Raw genomic sequence first — 24,860 nt, 5'->3', positions numbered from 1 at the left:
AAGAATCTCTTACAGAGCACTGCATTCAGTACTCCTTGCTCCAGCCAGACTCCCATTAACTGTGAAAGGAGCTTGGCCGAAGTTGGGTGTGAGTGAGGAATTTCGGTGCATACTCGAAGTGAGAGAGCTCCTGTTTTTTGATGGCCCCAGCAATGCAGACCATTTTGAACTCCCTTCTTGGCTATCATATACGGAAGAGCTCTGTTCTCGGCTCTTACCAGTGCAGTGAATTAGATCCCCCAGAGTTTTAAAGAGGGCTTTACGGAATCTCTCCCCAACAAACATGTAGAGGAAGGGGTTCAGGCAGCTGTGAAGGAAGGCGATGCTCTGAGTTATCTGGAATCCGAGGTCAATGTTGTCAGAGGTTTTGCAGTCATATATAACCCTGGTGTAAGTGTCGATGATTTTGACCAGCAAAATGCTGTTGTAGGGCAACTGGGAGAGGAGGAAAGCTGTGATAATAACAATGATGATCTTTAATGATTTGTGCTTTTGGGATCTTTTGGCTTGAAGGAGGGTATGAATTATAAAAGCATAACAAGTAACCATGACGAGGAGAGGAAGGAGGAATCCTATTGTGATTTTCAAAGCTAGGACAGTAACTTTGGTGGTTCGGGTCACTGTGGTAGGGTACACCATCTTGCAGGTAGTTGTATTACTAACTTGCTTAGATTCACTGTATACTATTTCTGGGATGCATAAGCCTATTGCAATCAGCCAAACACCAAAGCAAACTAGTTTACTGCGCAGAAGCCTTTTTCGCTTAGAGTTCTTAGCTTTCAAGGCATGGACAATTGTAATGTACCTGTCAAAACTAATGGATGTTAGAAATAACATACAGCTGTAGAAGTTGATCTTGTACATGCTATTGAGAATTTTACACATGACATTGTTAAAGATCCAGCCATATAAAGCTGCTTTTGCCCAGAAAGGGAGAGTGAAAACGAGGAGCTGATCAGCAATGGCCAGGTGCAGCAGGTATCTGTCGGTGATGCTCTTCCTGTATCTGTATGTCCAGTACACGAGGATGACTGAGACATTACCCACTGTGCCGATGCAGAATACAATGCTGAAAAATGCTGGCAGGAAAGTTTGAGCAAATTGCCGGGCATGACTTTTTTCACAGATGAGGTCTGTGTGGTTAAATGAGTTGTTGTACGGAGGCAACACAGAACTAGAACCCATATAATAATCCAGGTTATCCGAGTAGTTCTGGGTGGCCTGCTGGGAAACATCAGGTTAGTTTTACGCTGACAAAATTATTAAATAAGAAACAGTGAAGGTGGAATTTTAAATTATTTTTGCAATAACCTGGGCAAATTTTCCACCACCAGACATTGGAAATTTCATACTCTCCATTCGCTGTCGATCGGAGTAATGCCCAATAACCCCAATACATTTGAGTGCAGATAGTGCAGAGGTACAATCTATGCTCTTGCTTGTGAATTTAGGCAAATGAATGAAGTTGTCTGCTTCTCATTCCCTAGGCAAGAACCACAGCAAGAGGAAGTTAACATAACTGCCCATTTACATCAGCTGAGGATCTGGCTCCCCAGCTATAAACTACAGACAATAATACTTAACTCTCTGAGGTGTTTAGTGGTTAAGTGCTTTAAGATCCTCAGTTGGTAGATCCGATAGGAGTGCAAAGTACAGTTATACTCTCAGCTCAGCAGGCAAATTCATGTCCAGCATCTTTTGGCAGAACCATACTACAAGTTTGCATGAGCTGAGTTGTTTGGTATGGCGGGAGCATCCATGCCTGAACAGATGTGCATTGCTAGCTTGGACAGGACAATACAGTTCTAGAATATGTTCAGCGGAATGTGTTCTAGCACCTTAGGGAATGATGACATAGCCTAGGTCACAAACTGAAAGGGGGGAAGAGAGAGAGATTATTCGGCAGTAGTAGATTTATACTCACCATGCTCGTAAATCTGCAGTCAGATCTTTATTCCGTCTTGAAAACAACACTATGAACTTGAGAGGGAATAAGGTGGGTAAGTGACATATAAAATACAGACCTTCAGATAGGACTGAGATAAGTGTAAAACCCAGGAATATTCACAGAAAGCCTCCTCAAATGAGCCTGCAGGCTAGATCCTACTCTCCTTCCTCACATGAGTTGTCCCTTTGAAATCCAGGGGACTGTGTGGGTGAGTAAGCTGAGCAGGATTTGACCCTGCAGTTTTCAGTTATATTTGCAGCTTTGTTTTCGTAATGCAAGTTTTCCAAAAACAAACCTCTCTAAATATGCTAAGGCATTGACATTTGCTTTTAACAGCATCCTGGCTGCAGCTTTTCAAGTGCTCTGGGCAGGTTAAACATATTTAATCGCTAGGATTACTTCTGTTTCGTTTTTAAGAAGCTGTACAGTCCCTGGGTTCACACTTTTCTTAAAAAAGTGTTAAATGAAACTAACCTAACTTTCCAAAAGCTCCTGGGAGTGGAAAAAAATTCTCTCAGATTGTGTCACAACTAACAAGCAAATCCACCTGACTTCACTAACAGCCTCTAGTTTAAAAACACCTCCATTTTCTGCAATGACTCGTTATCTAGTCTTTTTCGTTCCCTCTGGGAAATGTCTTTTTCTATAGGCCGTGATCTCTACTTGGGATTAGTTTCAATTTTAGTCATTGATGGCCAGGAACCATGTAAAACACAGGGGTGAACAGGAATGGGCCCAAGGAAACCTGTGATTTGCACCAATTGACAATCCTACATTCAAGCAGGGATAAACTAAGCTAGTGCAGATCATGGCTTTCCTTGTCTACAGTTGAGGTTTGCACCAGTGCTGCTATGCACCAATGAGGGAATCCCAAACACTGAGAAGACCTAGAGTTTTCCCCTTAAATACTATTAGCCAACTCAGACGGTGACCACACACTCACTGGATCTCAGTGGAAATCACTCCGGACGTTCAGAGTGTCACTTATTCCCGCATCTTTGAAAATAGGTCACACTACAAACAGGTTTCATTGTGTCGCCGGAGCTGACACGTAAAACCAATGCCCACAATAGCAAAGCAACATTAAATAGTGCTTGTTCCAAGAGGCCGTGACCCATGAAAATAAAGAAAAATGACTCATAAAATCCCTGCCGATATTATTACTAGTGGGTGGTAATCCATCATCCAATCCCTCACTGTATTATCACTAGCTATGCTATTAATTTTTATTGAGACAACAATCTCATTCCGTGTGTGTGTGTGTGTGTGTGTGTGTGTGTGTGTGTGTGTGTGTGTGTGTGTGTGTGTGTGTGAACATTACCATTATCCATAGGTCTAAAATCTTTTATGCTTGCCCTCAGCCCAAAAGAGAAGGTTTGAAGAAAATCTACTCGGCCTTTTTGTCATTAGACAAGGGTAAAAACCAACACTTCTTTCATGCATTATTTGGATGCTTTTTTTCACCCAACTCAAAATAATTTTGTTCTAAAAGTACTAACTTTGGAACTGATCTGGCCACTTCTGTCATCTTGGGGAGCTACTTATGTGAATATTTGTAACTTCCGAGTTAGGTTTGCAAAATGGAGTCTTTGCACGTATATAACTGCAGGATATGAGCTTTGACAAGATAAGGTGAAAAAATAGATTACAAAATAACAGAATTTAAAGTAATGAAAAATATATGCTCTAGTAATTTGAATCATATAGAGCAACAGAGACATGCAGAATTATATAGCTCCCTGGAGTTCTATGCATTGAAATACCTTCAGTAGATTCCTTTTTATGATTATATCTATGCTGTGGTGCAGTTAGTTGAATTTGTGACCCCATGCTTAGTTGAGGCTCACATCCGTAGATTCAGATTTCCTCTTATTAAAAAAACAAAGAAGGAAATTAAATGCCTAAAACTATATTAATGTCACAATGCAGATGGGAATTTTATAGTAGTAAAAGGAGGCAGATTGAAAGTCCCCATCCCTACAGAAATCATAAATTAGTCATAATATACCGAATGGCTAAGGCATAAGTAGTAACACCAGAGAGTGTCATATAAAAATAGTACATGTGAATGAGATGCTATTTTACAGTTCTGAGATGAATCATTGTAAATTCAGATAATTACACTGGAGCCAATGGAGTTATCTGGATTTATGCTGGTGTAACTGAGGAGCAAAAAACGGTGTCACAAAAAAATCCTGCCTTAGGTGCGTGTAACATGCCACAGCTTTGCTATCATGTGCGGGGGAGTCATTGTTTTTTCATGTAGCTTAATTTCAAATGTTCAGAGATATTTTAGATGTTGAAGATATTGACTCATTTTCCTACAGCAAACCCTGAGACTGAATGGCTGTTAAGTCAATCAGAGACAACTATTTCATCATAATCAATTTGATCCCCTGTTGCATGCTTGTCTGCAATTCTGCAGTTTGAAAGAAAATACAGCAGTGGGAATCTGGTCAATTAAACAACTAGAAGTGTGATGTGACCCCTTCCAATTACTATCTGTCATTACCGGAGCCAAAATTTAACAATGTGCCCCCTCTCTGCTGCATTTTGTTTGTTCGAAACCGTCTAAGCAAGTGGGAATCTCCCAAGTGACCTGTAGTTGACAAAATTATTTTCGGCGGTGGTGATTCATAGTAATCCCACTGAAACTGAGGTGCACCAGGGATAATTGCGAGAAAAATGCGGCCATCCCAGTGGAGTCATTTAGCTAGTCACTGCCTTGTTTGCTCTTAGTATCCATTTCCAAAATGTCACTGTAAATCCTTTTGGGGTGTACAGAGGTAGCTTGGCTGGGCTGACTGCAGCAGCCTGGGCACCCCAGCAATTACTTTTAACAGTAAATATTTTAAAGGAAACAGTAAAAAGTCATTACAAAAGGATGAGTTAAACATTGAACGTACTGCTCGCCCAGAGAGGTGGTGTGTCACAGAGACTCGTCTCCACTGCAGCAGTATGTGGAAAATAAACAGAAAAATCTTAACCCTCGTGCCAGGGAGAGAATGGGAGAGAACTGGGCACTTACCAGTGGCTGTAGCTCCTTATTGCGTTAGTCTGTCAGTCACTGAACTGGTGGCCTCAAGTGAACGTGTGCTCCTAGGACTTCAGCAACTCCTGGAAAGTGTTCGTCATTCAGTGCGAGTCTAGGAGGGGATATGGCTCCAGGACTCTGGGTTGGGTGAATCTGCGGCTGCCTTTTTTTTATCTGTGGCTTGAGTCGGTTGCAGCCTCATAAATGAGGCAAACCACCCCCTCTCCTCACCTGGAGTTCCAGTAAGCCACACCCTGATGTTTTCTTCATGCTGCACAAAGGATGTTCTTAGTCTTTCCCCTCCCCCCTCTTTGGGGTAAGTAGTTGGATCCCTGATGCCTGAATGTTTTTCTGCCTCTTAGCATCTGTCTGCTCATACAGCAGCCATGCAGCTAATGCAGGGCAAACCAGAAATGCCCAGTGCCATGGCTGCCCCCTCCACGGGCACTGGTGAGAACAACAGAGCCCGAGGGAAGGGTGAGAATGAATGAGTTGCAGCCATAGTCCTGACCTCTCTGCACTGGCCAGTTCATCTGGCTTGGAGCGCCTGGGAGCATATCCTGCTCCCGCTGTGGGAGGCCCTGTTTTGTCCTTCCACAGGGGCTCTGCTGTACAGCATGAAGGCCAGGCAGGAAGGCTAGTCCAAGCTGTTGTAATGTCTGCTTTCTTCCAGCCCACTTGACATGTGTGTTAGGGGCTGCCAAATTCTGGTGGACGGGCAGCAGTGTGATTTGCTGAGGGGAGGAGTGGAGCGCAGACCCAACTCTCGCCCCTTACTGGGGCTCAGCTCAGGCATTTCCTCACCCGGAGCTGGGCTGGTCTTTAGCTGCAACGTGCCTCAGTACCAGCATAGCCCCAATGCCCGACTATGAATCTTTTCATCGGCAGAAAGGTGGGGCTAGGCAGGTCGACTTGCATCGGTTCAGGGTCTGGCAGGACAACTGGAGCCCCAGGAGACAGAAGAATTCTGTCCTGTGGGTGTCATTTTTCTTGGGCTCGCTTCGTTAGCCAATCTTCCGTCCTAATGCACAGACCAGTTAAAGCTCCCAGGCTAGCTGGAGGTTCCACCTGGGCTAATTCATCTTTGATAGAGTTGTTGAGGCCCTGCCTGGAGTGGTGTTCCTGGACAGCCTCATTCCAGTGGGGATCTGCAGCCAGACATCAGCATCCCACTGCATATTTGGCAACAGACCTGGGCTCCTGCCAGAGGGCCTGGGGAGCAGCTTCTGCAGTACGTTCTCAATTTGGGCTATCGAAGACACCTGCCATTGCCTGTACAAAGTAGTCTAAGGCCTTGTCTACACTACAGGACTATTTCGAATCTACTTAATTCGAATTTGTGGATTCGACCTTATGAAGTCGAATTTGTGTATCCATACTAAATACACTAATTCGAACTTCTGAGTCCACATTCACGGGGCCGGCGTCGACTTTCGAAGCGGTGCACTGTGGGAAGCTATCCCACAGTTCCCGCAGTCCCCGCTGCCCATTTGAATTCTGGGATTTCCCCCCAATGCATGCTGGGGGAAAAAATGTGTCGAGGGTGGTTTGGGGTAACTGTCGTCATGGAACCGTCAATCACGCCCTCACTCCCTCCCTCCCTGAAAGCGCCTGCGGGCAATCTGTTCGTGCACTTTTCTGGTCAGTGACAGCGTGGACGCCACAGCACTGCAAGCATGGAGCCCGCTGCGATCCTCGCCGTTTTCTCCTCCTCGCACTTTATCGTCCACCTCTTCCACATTCAGCTGCTGAGAAATTGGGCTACTTTTCAATGGTTCTGCAAGCACTGGGGGACCATAGGGGCCTTTTTACCAACATGAACGTCGTATGGCCGGGCAAGGTTCCTGATGCGTGTGTTCTCAGGAACTGTGGGCTGCTCAGACGCCTGCTGGAAGGTAGTTTCTTCCCGTACCACGAAATAACTGTTGTGGATGTGCATTTGCCTATAGTGATCCTCGGTGACCCAGCCTGCCCGCTAATGCACTTGCTCATGAAGCCCTATACAGGCGCCTGGGACAGCGACAAGGAACTCTTTAAATACCAGCGAGCAGCGAGCAGCGTGACCTGTGACTGTTCAGTTTCTTTACAGAGAAGCTGAACCTGCCCCTGTTTCTTTACCCAGTTACTGTTGACTCTCCTCTTCGGTTAAATACCCCGTTCTCCCCGTTTCCTCCACTTCCAAGACACGTGTAAAAATAAAATACATGTCACACTGTTACTGAGGAGAGGTTTCTTTATTCATGACTTTTCGTTAAAGGGTCGAAACTGGAACGCAGACTGCGGTGGGTAGGGTGTGCGCTGATGTAAAGACCGCCTCTAAACTCAAGGAATGACAGGCTCCTGCTCCTACAGCGGTCCGCATTGCCGGACTGCTTGTTTCAACGGAGCCTGCCATCCCTCCTTTTGGGGATTCTGTGTGCGGGGGGCTATATGGCCTTGTGGCGGAGGAGGACGGATACAGATTCCTCTGCTGCGTGACTCAGCGGTCCACAACAAGGACCGCTGTATAAGATCTGTACCCGCCCTCCCCTGCTAAAAAGTCACATCCCCACCGCCCACACAGAACCACCTCCCATACCGACCACGGTGCCTGCTGACTGCACTGTGTGTGTTACCCGCTGCTGATCCGGCCCCCGTGTCTGTACCCTGCGAAAGGTGCCTGTCCTATGCAATTAGCAACGCACTTCCCCACGCACCCCATTCAAACACAGTCTTCAGTGAGGAAACATGACGGAAACAGTACTTAACAGCAAAGTATTTTTATTACTTAAGTACACAGTTATGGGATGGGACTGGGATTGGGACTTGTTTGAGTCCGGAAGGGAAGGACTTATGCAAACGTAGGGTATGAGAGCTTTTGGTTACTTGAGCATTCTGCTGGGGTGCAGTGACAGTATTCACGGCCCAGGGCGGGCATCCTCCTGGTTATTTGGGGTGAGGGGGGTATGTGACTTTGTGGCGGGGGAGGGCGGTTGCAGAGATACTGCCGGGGGCTCTGTCCTGCAGCGGTCCTGCAGAACATACACAAGTCGCCGGAGCGTGTCCGTTTGCTCCCTCAGTAGTACAAGCATTGCTTGACTCGCCTGCTTGTGTTCCTCACGCCACCTCTCCTCCCATTCGCTGTGTGAGCGCTGGTACAGAGAGACTTTCTCCCTCCACTGCCTCTGCTGGTCCGCCTTGGCTAGGTAGCAGCCCACACATTCATCGAAAATCGTGTCCCTTGTCTTTTTCTTTCGCCGCCTAATCTTCGCCAGCCTCTGCGAGGGGGATGCTGTGGAAGGTCTGGAGACAGTGGAAGCTGTGAGATGGGAAACAGTTAGTTAATTCCTTGCAATGATACTTTTTTGCGAACAATTAACTGAGTCTAGGCTGTCTCTGTGAATTTTTTGTTGAGACCCCTGTGCCTGCTGTTGCACAAATCATTTGCGCGGTGGATTCTGGGTAAATGTCGCCAGTCATTCCTTCCTCCGGGAAAGCAAGGGCAGACAATCATTTCGATCACGTTTTCCATGAAATGCCCTGGCACACGCCATAGCGTGGCAACAATGGACCCTATTTTGCCTTTTGTGTATGTCACCGTATGTGTACTGTATGCCGCTGACAGAGGCGGACCAGCAGCGCTACACAGCAGCATGCTTATGCTTTTGCATGACAGCAGCGATGGTTACCAGGCATACTGCACCGTCTACCATACCATGAACTGGTAAGAAGACGGTAATAAGATGGTCATGGTTACCTGTCCTTTTGCACTGCGCCATTTGGTGCTGTCATAAGTGCCCCTGGTCGATCAGCCAGGGGCGCAAAAGCAAAATTTGGGAATGACTCCCCGAGTCAATCCCTCCTTTTTGGGTATCTAAAAATAGAATCAGTCCTGCCTAGATTATGTGCAAGTGTACTAGAGAACCACTGTATCATACAACCAGAGGCCACAGCTGCTCTCTGTCCAATCCTGCATAAATTTTGAGCAGAACGCTATTCACAGGGTGTGCTCCTGAAACAACCCCAGCTGTTCATTCTGTTCTTCCCCCAGCCTTCCTGGGTTCCAATACCATTGTCCCCCCACTTGTGTGATGAAGTAATATAGAATGCATGAATAAGACACAGGTAGTCGTTTGTGAGAAATGAGTGGAAGGAAGCCTCCAGCTGCAATGATAGTCCAGAGATGACATTAAGGGGTGTGGAGGAGGGAGCCACTCATCCCTCTGCTAGTCCAGGGGCAATTGAATCTTTTCTTTACAATGAAGGGTGGGGGCTGATGGATCTCAGCCCCCTGTTGCAATGATGAGGACGGTTACCAGCCATACTGCACCATCTACCATGAAAAATTAGCAACAGGCGGCCTTGACCGACCGGTCCCAAGCAAGTTGGTACGGTTGTCATGGTTACCAGCCCTTTTGCACTGCCCCATGTGCCAATAGGCTGATGATGAGGATGGATTTCCATCGTTTTGTACCATCAGCCATCCATAGCGTGGGGGGAGCAAGGATGTTGGTGTTGAGTGCTGCACCATCGCGTCTATCTGCAGCATTCAGTACAGATACGGTGACATGTAAAAGAGTCAACAGAGGATTGTTTTCCCTTTAACTTCTGGGGGTCGGGGGGGTGCGTAAATTGCCGAGCTATGCCCCGACCCACCGCGGACACTGTGTTTGACCCTAGAAGCATTTGGAGATCAGCCAAGAATGCAAATGCTTTTCGGAGACAGCAGGAACTGTGGGATACCTTGCGTCCTCGTTCCCCCCTCCCTCCATGAGCGTCCATTTGATTCTTTGGCTTTCCGTTACGCTCGTCACGCAGCTGCGTGCTGAGTCTGTGCTATGCCGTCTGTCCGTTTATTTATTAAAAATACTTTGGACCAGGCGTAACGTAACATTTCTTCCCCTACTTAGATGCAGGAGTCTCCGAGCGAGATCACCGTGAGGACGGGCACTGAAGGAGATAGAGAGCGCATGCTGCGTGAAATCTAGCACGAACCACGGACCTATGCAGCCGTGCTCTGGGAGGCAGTGCTCCCTGAATACCGCATGAAAGCCTCGCGCGGAAAAGTGTGCTATCACGGAGCACCCAATAAGGCAGCTCTCCCCAGGAACCTCCTGCTGATGCTTATCGATTAACGGCAGGAGAGCTTCGTGGCGTTCTCCCAGGAGGATTTCTGTTCTATCCCCATATCTAGAGAGACCTCCTTTTCACACACTTCAGATTCCTGTTATATTAAGAATAAAAGTTAACATGGTTAAAGCACTTACCGACTGCTCCTACCCCTGATTCAGGATCCGGGTTCCTGGCCGGGGAGGGTTGTTGGGGGATCTCCGTGACGGTGATGAAGAGATCCTGGCTGTCGGGGAAACCAGCGTTGTAAGCGCTATCGCCTGCCTCGTCCTCCACAAACCCTTCCTCATCTTCCCCGTCCGTGAACATCGTCGAGGAACTGTCCGTCGACACTGTCCCATCATCAGAGTCCATGGTCACTGGTGGGGCAGTGGTGGCAGGCTCCGTAGCGTCCGTTGGCCGCTTTGATTTTTTGGTAGCCTTGTCTGGGGTCCTTGATTTTCACGCGGCGCTGCGTTGCATGACGGCTATATCCTCTGTCTGTATCATGGCTTTGGAGACCTTCTCGTAGGTCTTTGCATTCCGTTCGTTGGAGCGCAGCTCCGAAAGCACAGACTCCTCGCCCCACACACCGATCAGATCGAAGAGTTCCCGGTCAGTCTATGCCGGGTCCCTCTTTCTATTCAGAGATTACATGAACTCCTCTGCTGGAGAGCTCTGCATTGCTGCCGGTGCTGCGGAGCTCGCCCCGATGTGCAACCAGAACGTCAGATTCAAACCGCCCAGACAGGAAAATGAATTCAAATTTTCGCGGGTCATTTCCTGTGTGGCTGGGCAGAGAATCCAAGCTCGGGCTGCTGTCCAGAGCGTCAACAGAGTGGTGCAGTGTGGGATAGCTCCCGGAGCTACTAAGTTCGATTTCCATCCACACCTAGCCTAATTCGAACTAGCCATGTCGAATTTAGCGTTACTCCACCTGCCGGGGTGGAGTACCAAATTCGAACTAAAGAGCCCTCTAGTTCGAATTAAATGGCTTCCTGGTGTGGACGGTTGAGCGGTTAGTTCGAATTAACGCTGCTAAATTCGAATTAAAGTCCTAGTGTAGACCAGGCCTAAGTGTTCAAAGTGAGGGCTGGACCCCTCCACATCAGGGCCTCTGTGGTGAGCAGATTAGTACCAATCTTATTCAGCACTGATCCGTGGGGTACAAATGTGGCTGTAACATGAACTAGAGATGACATTGGTTAAGGAGCCTATGAAACTTGGCATAATAGCTGTTGAACTTGACGGGTAGAAGCAGTTTGGTCATTTAGAAAGTGGATGTGAGAATGGCAGGGACAGAAGACAGTGCCTGGTATTGTACTGAGCCTGGAGGGCTGCATTCTGCTCACCGCAGTTCCCCAACAATGTCCAAAAAGGCGGATTGGACTCCTGTGTTGCCCTTCTGTAGGGGAGCTCCACACTAGGGGGCAAAGGCCCCTCCTTCCGTCTACTGGGCTGCTCAAACTGTTACACACCGAGGTTTGGTGTTGCAAGCTAGTAGTCGGAACAGGAGTCTGGCCTAGTGATCAGAGCAGAATCTGAGAGCAGATCAGGAGGTGTGTTCAGGGGATAAGCCAATGGTCAGAGACAGGAGTTGGGAGCAGGGGCGGCTCTAGCCATTCCGCCGCCCCAAGAACAGCAGCACGCCGCAGGGGGCTCTCTGCCGGTCGCTGGTCCCGCGGCTCCGGTGGACCTCCCGCAGGCGTGCCTGCGGATGCTCCACCGAACCCACGGGACCAGCGGACCCTCTGCAGGCACGCCTGCGGGAGGTCCGCCGGAGCCACCTGCCACCCTCCCGGCGACCGGCAGAGCGCCCCCCATGGCATGCCGCCCCAAGCACGTGCTTGCCGTGCTGGGGCCTGGAGCCGCCCCTGGTTGGGAGCCAGAACAGAATCAAAGGGCAGAGCAGGTGTTGTAGTCAAGAGACTAGCCAGTGCTTGGAGTCAGGAATCAGGAGTTCTGAGGAAGGCAGGGACTAGGGCAGGAGCAGGGACAGGGCTGGTACAAGAAGTAGGTCTGGCACAGCTGCAGGCATGGAACGCATTGATCAGACACTGTGCTGCTGTTGCTATCAGACTTTAACAGAGATCAATTGGCTCTTCTGTCCAATCAGGGAGCATAGTCACTTGGGCCTTGGCTACTCTGGCACTTTACAGCGCTGCAACTTTCTTGCTCAGGGGTGTGAAAAAAACACCCCCTTGAGCGCAGCAAGTTACAGCACTGCAAAGTGCCAGTGTAAAGAGTGCCCCAGTGCTGGGAGCACAGCTCCCAGCGCTGTAAGCTAATCCCCTCGGGGAGGTGGAGTACGTGCAGTGCTGGGAGAGCTCTCTCCCAGTGCTGGCCCCGCGACCACACTCACACTTCAAAGCGCTGCCTCAGAAGCGCTCCCGCGGCAGCGCTGTGCAGCTCTAAGTGTAGCCATACCCTCAGTGAGGCCCAACCAAGCTCATTGGGTTGCTAGGCGACTGTGCAAGGAGTCACCTGAGTTCCTGACAGTGTTTCCTCTTTAGTGTTTAATCCATCGTGAAGATAAAAGCCTACTACCGCTTCCCACTAATGGAGTTCCTTCTTTAAAGTGGTGGGTGTCTGTGCACTGGTGAAGGTGACACATTCATACCCGCTGATGACCTGTGGTGGGGTTTGTTGCACTTAGCTGCTTTCTCTGCACTGCTGCGAGTCTTAACCTATCATCCTCCTTATCGTAAAGTTCTATAGAATTTCATAGAAAATGAACTTTTCTGTAGCTGTTTGGAACTGCTCTAATGACTGTATCAGAGAATAAAATCCTTGCTATACACTTCTGTAGGATGGTTCAGAAAACCATAAAGAGAGATGATGCTCTATTACATTTTTTAAGTTTTTGCAGAAATTTCTAGAATACCCTGTTAGTTTCTTACATATTAAAATCTACAGGATTTTCCCATAAAAATGGCAGCATAACTGGCCCAGTTGGCACGTTACTTTTGTCTCCTGTAACACCTCTGATGGAGTCAATAGAGTACATAGGCAAAGTAAATACAGCTTAGAGTAGCATTAACTTACATGGAGCTGTCCGTGTGTGTTCTATGACTTTCAGTGGGGAACATGGTGCAGACAGGCTGCTTTCAGGCTCCTTTTCCTCTGAAAATCACAGGTTTCCTTGGGCCCATTCCTGTTCACCCCTTCGTTTTCCCTTACATGCACCACTTTTTGCACAAACTATGAGGTCTTCCACTCCACTCACTGTAGTATGCAATGGAGAGAAGCATATGGGGATGGGAGGGTTGAGTCTATGATAATTTGGTGTTCAATATATTCCTGTTCCTGGTTCATTCACAATTTCCAAGGTGCAAAAGATTTGCTGTTTTATCCTGAAGATATTTCTTGTAAAAGTATTCTGTCATGGACCAGAATTTTGAGTGACATTGTCAGAATAATGACACATTTATAGAACACTTCGCAGTCCAGATCCAGTATCAATTTCACTTCCCTCTATCAGGGGAGGAGGGCAGCTTTGAAATCTGCCTGCAGCTCCACAGGAAACGCATGCACAAAGGCTGCTGAGGAGATGTACCGAATCTGTGTATTCCCCAAACTACCCTGGTCTCACAAACTCTCTGGACAGTGGCAACCACTTTTGAGGCTGGGCTGGGCCCCTGAAGTGGGGAGGTTGTTGTCACCACAATCTTCTCCCTCCCCTCCCCCAACCCCCACCGGAGCAGACTTTCTATCTCAGAGTCTTTAGTCATGGTGACAAGTTGACTCCCTGCTTGCGCAGGTTTTTATCGTACATCTTCAAAGCACAGTAAAATCGTTCGCTAAGAAACTGGACGTTAAAATGTTTTCATGACCATGTGCATAGTAGGGAGAGGAGAGCTGTGGTGCAGGAACATCAAGACAAGTGAAGCTGGTATCAGTATAGCCTTACCTGTCTGCTGGCAAATGCTGTGTCTTCCACTAAATATCTTCCAGGCCTTGTCCACTTTGTTGTTGTGTTCAACCTTGTCTAGGGGTTTTCCTGTCACCCAACTGTAACTTGATTGATTTCGAAGGACTCATCTCTTGGTTCACATTACCATCATTCAGAGAGGAATCTGACCTGTACAACACAGTTCAGTATTTTACTCTCACTGTGAATTTCCTCACTCTTATTCGGGGGAAACAGGTCTTGGAAGTAAGGCATTGGATTTGGGACAAGGTTTGAGCTTGATTCCTGGAAGTGTCCAGACTTCCTGGCTAGTCACTTCAATGTCTCTGTGCCTCAGTTTCCCATCTGTAACAATAGAGATAGCAATGATTCCTTTCTCCTACCCTTTGCCTATCTTCTCTATTTGCACTGCAGGCTCTTTGGGGTAGGAACTGTCCCTTACAGTATGTATGTGCAGTGACTAGCACACTGGCCTGCAGCCTTGGTCTGGGCCTCTGGATGGTGCTATATTGCAAATAGTAAAGGTGGTCAAGTGTGTTCCTCAGGGTTTGGCTACACTTGCAGCTGTACAGCACTGGGAGTTAAAGCTGTCTTCGTACAGCTGTGTAGGGAAAGTGCTGCAGTGTGGCCACATTTGCAGCATTTGCAGCTGTGTTGGGGGTGGTGCATTATGGGCAGCTATCCCAGCGTGGCTGCAATGTGCTTTTCAAAAGAGGGGGGGTGGGGTGGAGTGTGACAGGGAGCGTGGGGGAGAGAGAGAGAGTGGATTTTTGGAGCTGACACTGTGTCAGCTCCCTGCCTTGCAAATTCTGATCACTTTCCCCACCCCTCATTCACTCTTAAATGCAAATAGCCTTCAGACCAGATAAGCAGCTGCTCCAATGGACTCCCTTCCCCCCACTCTTCCGTGGTGTTTCTCTCCTCAAGCAAACACTAGCTGTGGACATTCATCCCCCTGCCTGCCTCATTCACAGCAAACAGTAGCTGTGTTTGTTTTTTAGATAAGCAGCTCCAGGAGCCCCGAGTTCACAACACAACAAAGAGAGGCATCATAACAAAACAAAGAGAGTTCTTTAGTTAAAAGCATTATGGGAAAATTCCGGAGGTCAGTTACAGCATAGTAAAATTAATCACTGTTTACACTGGCACTCCAGCGCTGCAGCACCAGTGCTGCAGTCGTTATTCCCCAGGCCGAGGTGGAGTACAGCCAGCGCTGTAGCCAGGGAGATACAGCGCTGTATGTGCCTTGCAAGTGTGGACTATGAGTGAGTTGCAGCGCTGTAAAGCCACCACCAGCGCTGCAACTCTCCAGTGTAGCCAAGCACTCAGTAACTGAAAAGAATCTACTGTGGGAGACAAGTGTGCAAAGGGTACTATGGTGATTACTTGTCTGTCTTGTGCTGTTTCAGGGAATATTTAATAAGTTTTCTTCCCTTTTGCCATAGAAACAGCATGTGTAATCCGTTGACCTTTGATGACTCAGAAGAATTGCAAGTGGCCCAAGACGCTGAAGTCAGGAGAACTGATGTAAGCAGAATAGTTTTATTACTGCCTGGTTTAAAGAATAAACCTCAAATTTGCATCTTGGATATGTGAGCACAACTCTCATTGACCTCAGTGGGAGAATAATGGGAATATATTGGTGGGAGTGAGAGATGATAAGGAGCAGGGCTTAAATTCAGCCAGAGCTGTCCAGAGCGGTGCTCCGGTAAACATTTTCAAACCTGCAGGGAACTCCAGCTCCTCTTGGGGAGCAGAAGCCCTGAGCCCCGGCACGCCCCATAGGGCAGAAGCTCCAAGACCTGGCACCCCCCATGGGGCTGGAGCCCTGAGCCCCTGCATCCTCCCCCATGGGGCTTAAACCCCAAGTCCAGGCATCCCCACCTATCACAGTGCTAAACCCCGAGATCCTCCTCCCTACAGCTGAAGCCTGGAGCCCTGCTGCCCCGCAGGGCAGAAGCCCCTAGTCCCACCACCCCACCACAGGGCAGAAGCCCCAAGATTCCCACCTCCCCCAGCCCAGTGGCTGAAGCCCAGAGCCCTAAGGGCACCCCATCCCTCATGGACTCTCCAGTTTTTATAGCATGTTAGAGGGGAGACCATGGGGGGCTCAGGAAATAATCTATGAGAATTTAAGCCATGATAAGGAGAGAATCATCTTGCCCTCCTGCCTGCCCATCCGTTTGGGGGGAAACCTTCCATCCCACTGTTGCTAGAATTCAGGGGGGCTCTGACCCTGTGAACAGAAATTTTGGAGGGAGGCCTTTAGCGCTTCAGTATCTGGAGGAAGACATTGCAATAGAGGCAGGGGGCAAGGCTCAGTTAATCACTGGTGTTTGGTGAGCCGTTGGGTTAGGGGCTTATTTCCCATAAGCCACCTCTACCCAAAATGAATCTGTCATAGCTACTGCTGTCCATGGCTTCTGTCTTGATGAATATGTATATTTCACAATAGCAGTAAATCTTCAAAAGAGCCCCAACCCAGCCTGCACACACATGACAAAGTTACAAATTTAAGATCCCAGCTCATCTTTCGAAGATGTTGTGCAGTTTCCTTTGAGGACTGATAGATCAGATATGGAGTAATCACTTTGGGAAAAGCATGTTTTGTCTTTTATCATTTTCCTGTCTGAGTTCATAAAAGAGTTTAGTGATTGTCTGGTGTCACCCACATAGTTATTGTTGGGGATTTTAGTGCCCTGAGTGAGGTATACCGCATGTTGTGATAGGCATGAGTAGGACCCAGGGATCCTGAAAGGTGTGTTGTTATGGGGGTGTTGATCATTGTAGCAGTGGAATATGTTCTCAGGTTTTGCACCTGTTGTTCTGGCAGGGTTTGGTGCCACTTTGAGTTGGTGTGTCCTGGTCTGTGGGGAGCTGTTCTCATGATGAGCTTGGAGATGTAAGGGGTTTGTTTGAAGGCCCAAAGAGGAGGTTCAGGAAAGATTTCTTTCAGGATGGAGTTCCCATTGAGTATGGGTGGTAGATATTTAATGTTTCCCTCTATGGGTTCCACGATGGGGGGTGGGTGACAACTAGGGGTGTGCGGTTGGAGTAGATTTTATATCTGTATTGAAGCAAATTCTCTCAGGGTATTTGGGTGGCCTGTTCCCTGATGTGATCTGCTTCTCAGGTGGAGTGTCCATATCTGGTGAAGACGTGTTAAGGTGTATATCCCAGACTTTCTGCTTGGAGCATATTCTGCGGTATCTGAGGGACAGCCAGTAAAGCTTGCTTTTCTTACATTTTATTTGTGTCATTCTTTTTGTTTAATACACAGCTGGAGATAAGGATGTGTCAGTAATGAAAGAATGTAGGCACCGTTCAGCAAAGCACTGAAGCACATGGTTAATGTCACAGAAGTTCAACATGTGCTTAAGTGCATTGCTGACTTGGGCCATCAAGCTTGTTACCAGACATTAATCCCACAAACTGTGAAGTAAGAAATCTACATGTTTAAACAATCCATTCTCCTTGCACATGAAATGCTCTCACACCAAGCAGTTATAAGTTCAAGTCCATCTTCCATTACATGTGAGAGGGATAAATGGAATATCTCAGCAATTTCCTGTTTGGAGAGTTAAAGTTCTTGAGTGATTGATAGAAGTCCAACAGTAACTAGTTTGAGAGATTAGACTTCCCATTGTATCGCTTGTACAAATGTTCTCCCTTTGCAATAGGGTGGCAACCACCAGCAAAAGGCTCAGAAATGCCAACTGTAGTTCAGGAAAAACTTCCATTTTAAATATATTTTATTGTACGTACACACACACACACACACCCCCTCTTGTTGCTCCCAGGAAGATATATGTCTTCCAAACCTAGAGTAGAGGTGGAGCTTTGAAACCAAGTTCTGTTTTGATTTTTCAATTCCAGGTACTTATTCCTATGACCCGATGCAACTCTCATAAGGAAACTATCAGAGGGCAGGTGAAAGTGAGAAACTATGGTATCTACATACTGATATTTGCTAACATCTTCTGTAGCTAGGTAGAGTTTGAGTGTAGAGATAGAAATAAGGAGTGTTTCATCGCTTGTAGACGTTGTTAGACTGGCTATTAAGAAAAAGCGGTTAAAAATTGGTTCAGTGCCCTGAGTTTCAGATTTTGTTAATAATAGTTTCCCATGATTCTGTAACATTGTTCCATCCTTCGATCCTCTTAAACTCTGAGATGGTAAACAACAGAATTTACTGCATGATTATATTCAGCTAATTGAGTCCAGATTGTCTTCTTGTAGTTAATGCCCCTACCACATCCAATCCTGCAGTCCTAACTCACAAAAAACTTCTCAAAATCCAATGGATGTTTGCTTAAGTAAGGATTGCAGGATTTTACCAGCTGTTATGATCTGACTTTTACCTGAGATAAACTAACACAATCTGCTGTTGGGTTGTTTTTTTTTGTTTGTTTGTTTTTTGTTTGTTTTTTATTTGTATAGCTTTATCTCAAAAAGAGTATTTTATCTCTTGACTGTTGAACCACCTGTCATCTATGATGGTAGTGATTTTCCATAGCTTTGAAAATGTGCTGTTATTTTTAATTATATTTTTAAGAAACGCTATTATTCATATGTGTATAAAGGCACCGAAATTACCACTGCTTGAACACCCGTTAAAGCTATGCAATAGTTATAAAGCAAAGTATGTACAGTACTTTCTAAACACGAGAAACGTGTTCCTGTGAAGGTTTCTATGTTTCAATACTGTGCAGAGACTGCTCAAAAGCCAGCTTGTTCTATAGGTGTGGTCAAAATCTTTCCATCAAAAAAAGGTTCAACAAAAATTGGGTTTTTTTACAAGATTAAAAATGTTGATGTTTTTGTCAAAAAAAAAATGTGATTGGCTGAAAACTAAAAAAATGTTCTTGTTGTTGTTGAAAAGTTTGGATTTCCCTCCTGAAAATATTTAATAAATATTAAAAAAAAACCAATCAAAATTTTCAATGGGGAAAAACACATTTTTTGGTCAGCTCAAAATTTATAAGAAAATGCAACTATGCAGTTCTTCAGACCTTATAGATAGGTATCACTAAAGGATCATTCTTATCTTATTTCAGACTTATAAGCAATAAATATACTTTTTTGATATTCAGTTTAGGTTTAAAATGTTTAAGTGGGTTTTAAAAAATGGTCTGACTTGTAATACCTGTTACAAAAAATGCTGTTAGTGGTTACAGATGTAAAATTAGTCTTGATCTGTCTACTCTGTAAGTAGCTCCACTGAAATCAGTGGAAGCTCTTGCAGAGTCAGGTTTCTCTCAATGCAACTTACAGTGGCAGAATCTGGTGTATAATTGGCAGAAAAAATCAGCAGTTCTCGTGTGTGACACTAAAGAAAGGGAAAGGGCTATGTTTCTTTTTTCTGCTTTGGCTCCTTTAAACCACAGCAATCACACAAAAATAAAAATTCGAAGGATACAAATGACGAGAATGATTTCTTTCTATAGGTACTAACAAATTTCAACAGGACTTTATTTTTAAAGTGGAAATCTCTTTACCAAGCTGCTGCTGCACCCTTGATAGCTCTCATTCAGCATTCTCAACTCCTCCCCCATCCTTCCTGTTTCCTGTCCTTCCAGACTCCCAACAGCCAGTGCTCCCAGTTCTAATAATTACAAGCAACATCTAAACACCACACCTCATCAGGTTTGATCCAGTCTAGATAAGTCCACCCAAATGGGGCAGTTTTTCTAAGCCTTTCTGTCCAAATTATGCCAAAGTCACATAGCCTGGAATCTAATTAATCTATTTCATTTGGCTGTCATTGCTTCAAAAACCTTCTGGATGACAATACAAAGAGATTCAAGAGGTGACTCATAGGCAAAGTAGCATGACCAGGTCACAACCTTTCAGTATGAGAAAATACAGATTAGGTTTCAGAACACTCAAAAGCTTCATGTGTCAATTAACCCAGGAACATGGTGTGATGAAGTGAGGGGGTTTCTTGGGGTTTTCTGTGTTTTCCATTGGGTTGCATGCAGAGGGAGTGGGACTCAGTGTCCCCGGGTGTTACTGGTTTAATGAGGTGAGGGGAGAGGGAGTTTGTTGTTACAGAGGACCGGAGAGGGAACTCGGGACCCTGGCCGATGGCCTGGAGGATGGAGACCCCAGCGACTGGTGACCTGGTGACCCGGAGACCCAGCTCAGAAGACACAGCCGGTTCTGGCCAGTGGGAGGACAATGGGCTGCGAAGAGAGGACTCCAGTGACCTGACCAGCCAGAGGGGCCAGAAGAGGGCTGAGAGGAGAGGAAACCCAGGCCTTCCTGTTTACGACCTTGTTTACCTGGAGAGAAGACAATGGACACAGGCAGGGCTTTGGGCCGGTGATATCAGAGGCCCAGCTGGGAAGCAAAGGGGGCTCTGGGCTGGAGAAGGGGAGCAGGCAGAGCCCACCTGGATGCAGGGGAGACTGGGATGTGCTGTGCTGAGGGAAGCCAGGCTTGAGGCCCTGAGAGTTTCCTGTGCTGTGTTCAACTCTCAATAAACCCTCCTGTTTTATGCTGGCTGATAGTCGCTCTGGTCTAGAGAACAGGGTTGCATCAACCCCTTCAGGGGTGAGGAGGCCCAGGGTGTCCAGAGCACGTGGACTCCCTGATGGCCCATGGTGAGAGACAGACATGCTAGGCTCAGAGGTGCGGCTCCAGGAGGTGGAGGGGCCAGATCCCGAGAGAGAGTGGACCCCCGAGAAGGGCTGTTGCACTGAAAGGGGCACCCCCCACGGACCGCAAGGAGCCAAGAGTGGGCACGATCTGTGAGTCTGTGACACATGGTTCACCAAAAACCACACAGTGAAGAAGCCATTATTTCTATTAGGGAGACCTGAGAATTCAAAGGGCTAACAAAAAGGCAATACTGAAAGTGACATGCAACAAAGTTGGGGTATTTTGAAGTGCAGTCTTTCACTTTTTCCCCACATTGGGGGATATGTGAAGAACAGTGGTAAAGAGCTAACAGTGCCTCATGGGTAATTATCTATGTAGTTTGCTGTTTGAGAAGTGTGTGCACTGTCTATCATACATCAAGATTCCACTGCTTAAGCCAAAGCCTGAACTCACTGTGGTTCTCTCAGCTGAGCTAAAAAGGCAGGGCAAGGAGCACTCTCTCACAAGTCTAGGGCTTGATCTTAGAAGCTGCTCAGCACTCCGGGGGAGGCACTGAGTGCCCTCAACTCCTGCTGACTTCAGCAGAAGTTGAGACTGCTCAATACTTTGAAGGATCATTGGCTCAAGCCACTCATGAAGATGCTAATTCACTTTGTTGAGCGGGATCTTTCTTTTTCTTTCATAGGGTAAGAATCACTTACAGAGCACTGCATTCAGCACTCCTTGCTCCAGCCAGACACCCATTAACTTTCAAAGGAGCTTGGCCGAAGTTGGGTGTGAGTGAGGAATTTTGGTGCATACTCAAAGTGAGCTTCTGATTTTTGATGGCCCCAGCGATGCAGACTATTGTGAGCTCCCTTCTTGGCTATCATATACAGAAGAGCTCTGTTCTCGGCTCTTACCAGTGCGGTGAATTGCATCCCCCAGAGTTTTAAAGAGGGCTTTATGGAATCCCTTCCCAACAAACACATAGAGGAAGGGGATCAGGCAGCTGTGAAGGAAGGCGATGCTCTGAGTTATCTGGAATCCGAGGTCAATGTTGTCAGAGGTTTTGCAGTCATATATAACCCTGGTGTAGGCATTGATGATTTTAACCAGAAAAATGCTGTTGTAGGGCAACTGGGAGAGGAGGAAAGCTGTGTTAATAATGATGATGATCTTTAACGATTCGTGCTTTTGGGATCTTTTGGCTTGAAAGAGGATATGAATTATAAAAGCATAACAAGTAACCATGACAAAGAGAGGAAGGAGGAATCCTATTGTGATTTTCAAAGCTAGGACAGTAACTTTGGTGGTTCGGGTCACTGTGGTAGGGTACACCATCTTGCAGGTAGTTGTATCACTAACTTGCTTAGATTCACTGTATACTATTTCTGGGATGCATAAGACTACTGCAATCAGCCAAACACCAAAGCAAACTAGTTTACTGCTCAGAAGCCTTTTTCGCTTAGAGTTCTTAGCTTTCATGGCCTGGACAATTGTAATGTACCTGTCAAAACTAATGGATGTTAGAAATAACATACAGCTGTAGAAGTTGATCTTGTACATGCTATTGAGAATTTTACACATGACATTCTTAAAGATCCATCCATTTGAAGCTGCTTTTGCCCAGAAAGGGAGAGTGAAAACGAGGAGCAGATCAGCAATGGCCAGGTGCAGCAGGTATCTTTCAGTGATGCTCTTCCTGTATCTGTATTGCCAGTACATGAGGATGACGAAGGCATTACCCACTGTGCCGATGAAGAATACAATCCAGAAAAATGTTGGTAGGAAAGTTTGAGCAAACTGCCGGGTGGGACTTTTTTCACAAATGAGGTCTGTGTGGTTAAATGGGTTGTTGTACAGAGGCAACACAGAACTAGAACCATATAATAATCCAGGTTAGCCGAGTAGTTCTGGGTGGCCTGCAGGGAAATGCCAGGCTAATTTTATGCTGACAAAATCATTAAATAAGAAACGGTTAAGGTGGAATTTTAAATTATTTTTGTAATAACCTGGGCAAATTTTCCACCACCAGAGATTGGAAATTTCATATTCTCCGTTGGTTGTCGATCAGAGTAATGCCCAATAACCCCAATACATGTGAGTGCAGATAGGGCAGAGCAAAGGCCACCTATGAAATTGTGGCATCTTTAGTATCTAAACTGTTGAAATGTGCCTACACCCAAAGTCTAAACATTTCACCATCAGGAAGCCCCATGGAAACAGAAGCCCAATCTTGGTCTATCTCTGGGGAAAAACTAGAGCCAATTTCCTTCTGGTGTAAATGGGTACAGCTCCATTGACCTCAACAGAATTGTGGTCATTTACTCCAGCAGTGAATTTGGCGGTATAATGCCATTAATACAATAAATTAGATAAGTCTGGTGCCCTTTTGTTACCTTTGGGGTACTCTCAGCTAGGGTTTGATCCAGCACCTATGGGAGTCAAGAGAAGCCTTTCCATTGATGTCAGTGGGTATTGGATCAGCGAATGTCTTGGACTGTCATAGTTCCATAGCTCATTGCTTGGAAGTGAGATTGTGACATCTCTCCTTCACCCACAAGAAATGTTTTCTCCTTCAACTCAGAATGTTTGTGACAGTCAGAAAGTTCTAAATCAGCTCTGACCTATGGGGATTCCCCCAGTGCAGGCAGCGCCCCGTGGATGTAAAGCCAGTATGCTACCTCCCCACAACTCTGCACCACCCAGCATAGCTGGTGTGCCGGGGCGCAGAGGTGCAAGAAGGGCTATAGCTGATGTGCCTTGCAAATTGGCAATACAGATGGTCCCATAGCCAGCCAGTGCCATTTACATCAGACAGGGATGGGGTCAGGGTAGAACCAGACCCATAATCAGGGACCTAGGACAGGCAACATTCTGGCTTCCCTCTCTCTGCTGTGCCCAGAGGAAAGTGAGAGCAACAAAGAACGTAGCCAACAGAGTCTATAGAAAACAGGCACGAGGCTAAAATTTCATGGCAGACAGATCGCTCTTGTGCTGGACCTGTCTCTTCATGCTTAAAATAGTGTAAATACAGAATAACTGCACTGAAATCAATCAGCCATTTTCTGACTTGACTTGAACTGGTGTAGCATCAGTGGAGCTACTGCAGATTTACACCAGTGGGACAGAGATCAGACTCTGGCCCAGTGGAGTAAGACCTGGGTAAAACGGGTGTGTCATCAGAATCAGGCCATCTCTTTCTTACATATTATATATCTGATTTTAGATATATATATATAAAATAAGTAAATGATAGTGCCCTTTTAATACAACATTTCCAATCAGGGCATTTAGAAGTCTTGCAAGAACAGGTTATTTCCAGAGTGATCACCTGAATCTTCTGATGCTTCCCCATCTGTGAGGCATAGGCATGATCCTGCTGTACAATCTATGCTCTTGCTGTGTGAATTTAGGCAAATGAATGAAGTTCTCTGCTTCTAATTCCCCAGACGAGAACCGCAGCAGGAGGAAGTTAACATAGCTGCCCATTTACATCAGCTGAGGATCTAGCTCCCCAGCTATAAACTACAGACAATAATACTTAGCTCAGAGAGGTATTTCACTGTGAAGTGCTTTAAGATCCTCAGTTGGTAGATCCGATAGGAGTGCAAAATACAGTTATACTCTCAGCTCAGCAGACAAATTCATGTCCAGCATCTTTTGGCTGAACCATACTACAAGTTTGCATGAGCCGAGTTGTTTGATATGGCGGGAGCATCCATGCCTGAACAGATATTCACTCTAGCTTGGACAGGACAACACAGTTCTAGAATATGTTCAGGAGAATGTGTTCTAGCACCTTAGGGAATGATGTCATAGCCTAGATCACAAACTGAAATGGGGGAAGAGAGAGAGATTATTCGGCAGTAGTAGATTTATACTCACCATGCTCGTAAATGCCATCTGCAGTCAGATCTTTATTCCGTCTTGAAAACAACTCTATGAACTTGAGAGGGAATAAGGTGGGTAAGTGACATATAAAATACAGACCTTCGGATAGGACTGAGATGAGTGTAAAACCCAGGAATATTCACAGAAAGCCTCCTCAAATGAGCCTGAAGGCTAGATCCTACTCTCCTTCCTCACATGAGTTGTCCCTTTGAAATCCAGGGGCCTGTCTGGGTGAGTAAGCTGAGCAGGATTTTACCCTGCAGTTTTCAGTTATATTTGCAGCTTTGTTTTCATAACGGAAGTTTTCCAAAAATAAACCTCTCTAAATATGCTAAGGCATTTACATTTGCTTTTAACTGCATCCTGGCTGCAGCTTTTCAAGTGCTCTGGGCAGGTTAAAC

The 24,860-nt window shown here is 46.4% G+C and overlaps 1 protein-coding gene, 1 long non-coding RNA gene and 1 pseudogene across 3 annotated transcripts in view; 1 reads left to right on the top strand and 2 right to left on the bottom strand.

Annotated features, from left to right (window-relative positions):
- LOC123363926 (C-C chemokine receptor type 9-like) lies at positions 1 to 24,659 on the bottom strand. Of its 2 annotated transcripts, none has more exons than XM_045005523.1 (4): positions 24,559 to 24,659; positions 13,981 to 14,325; positions 1,925 to 1,980; positions 1 to 1,221 (listed from the first exon to the last, which is right to left on the bottom strand). In XM_045005523.1, the coding sequence occupies exons 3-4, from the start codon at positions 1,925 to 1,927 to the stop codon at positions 10 to 12; spliced, it is 1,215 nt and encodes a 404-aa protein (XP_044861458.1). In that variant the 5' UTR covers positions 1,928 to 1,980; positions 13,981 to 14,325; positions 24,559 to 24,659; the 3' UTR covers positions 1 to 9. The 2 variants fall into 2 exon arrangements, with proteins under 2 accessions (XP_044861458.1, XP_044861460.1); XM_045005525.1 differs by lacking the exon at positions 24,559 to 24,659 and adding an exon at positions 19,253 to 19,349.
- On the bottom strand, positions 21,385 to 23,923 carry LOC123363256 (annotated as a pseudogene).
- Positions 24,396 to 24,860, top strand: part of LOC123363929 — a 29,661-nt gene continuing 29,196 nt past the window's right edge. The window contains exon 1 of the long non-coding RNA XR_006576946.1: positions 24,396 to 24,530. This is a non-coding gene — a long non-coding RNA (uncharacterized LOC123363929). The remainder of the gene's footprint in view (positions 24,531 to 24,860) is intronic.

Source organism: Mauremys mutica, chromosome 2 (assembly GCF_020497125.1).
Source record: "Mauremys mutica isolate MM-2020 ecotype Southern chromosome 2, ASM2049712v1, whole genome shotgun sequence".
NCBI classification, from domain to species: Eukaryota; Metazoa; Chordata; order Testudines; family Geoemydidae; genus Mauremys; species Mauremys mutica.
The sequence above is the reverse complement of the archived record's forward strand: the minus strand, read 5'-3'. Positions and strand labels throughout refer to the sequence as shown.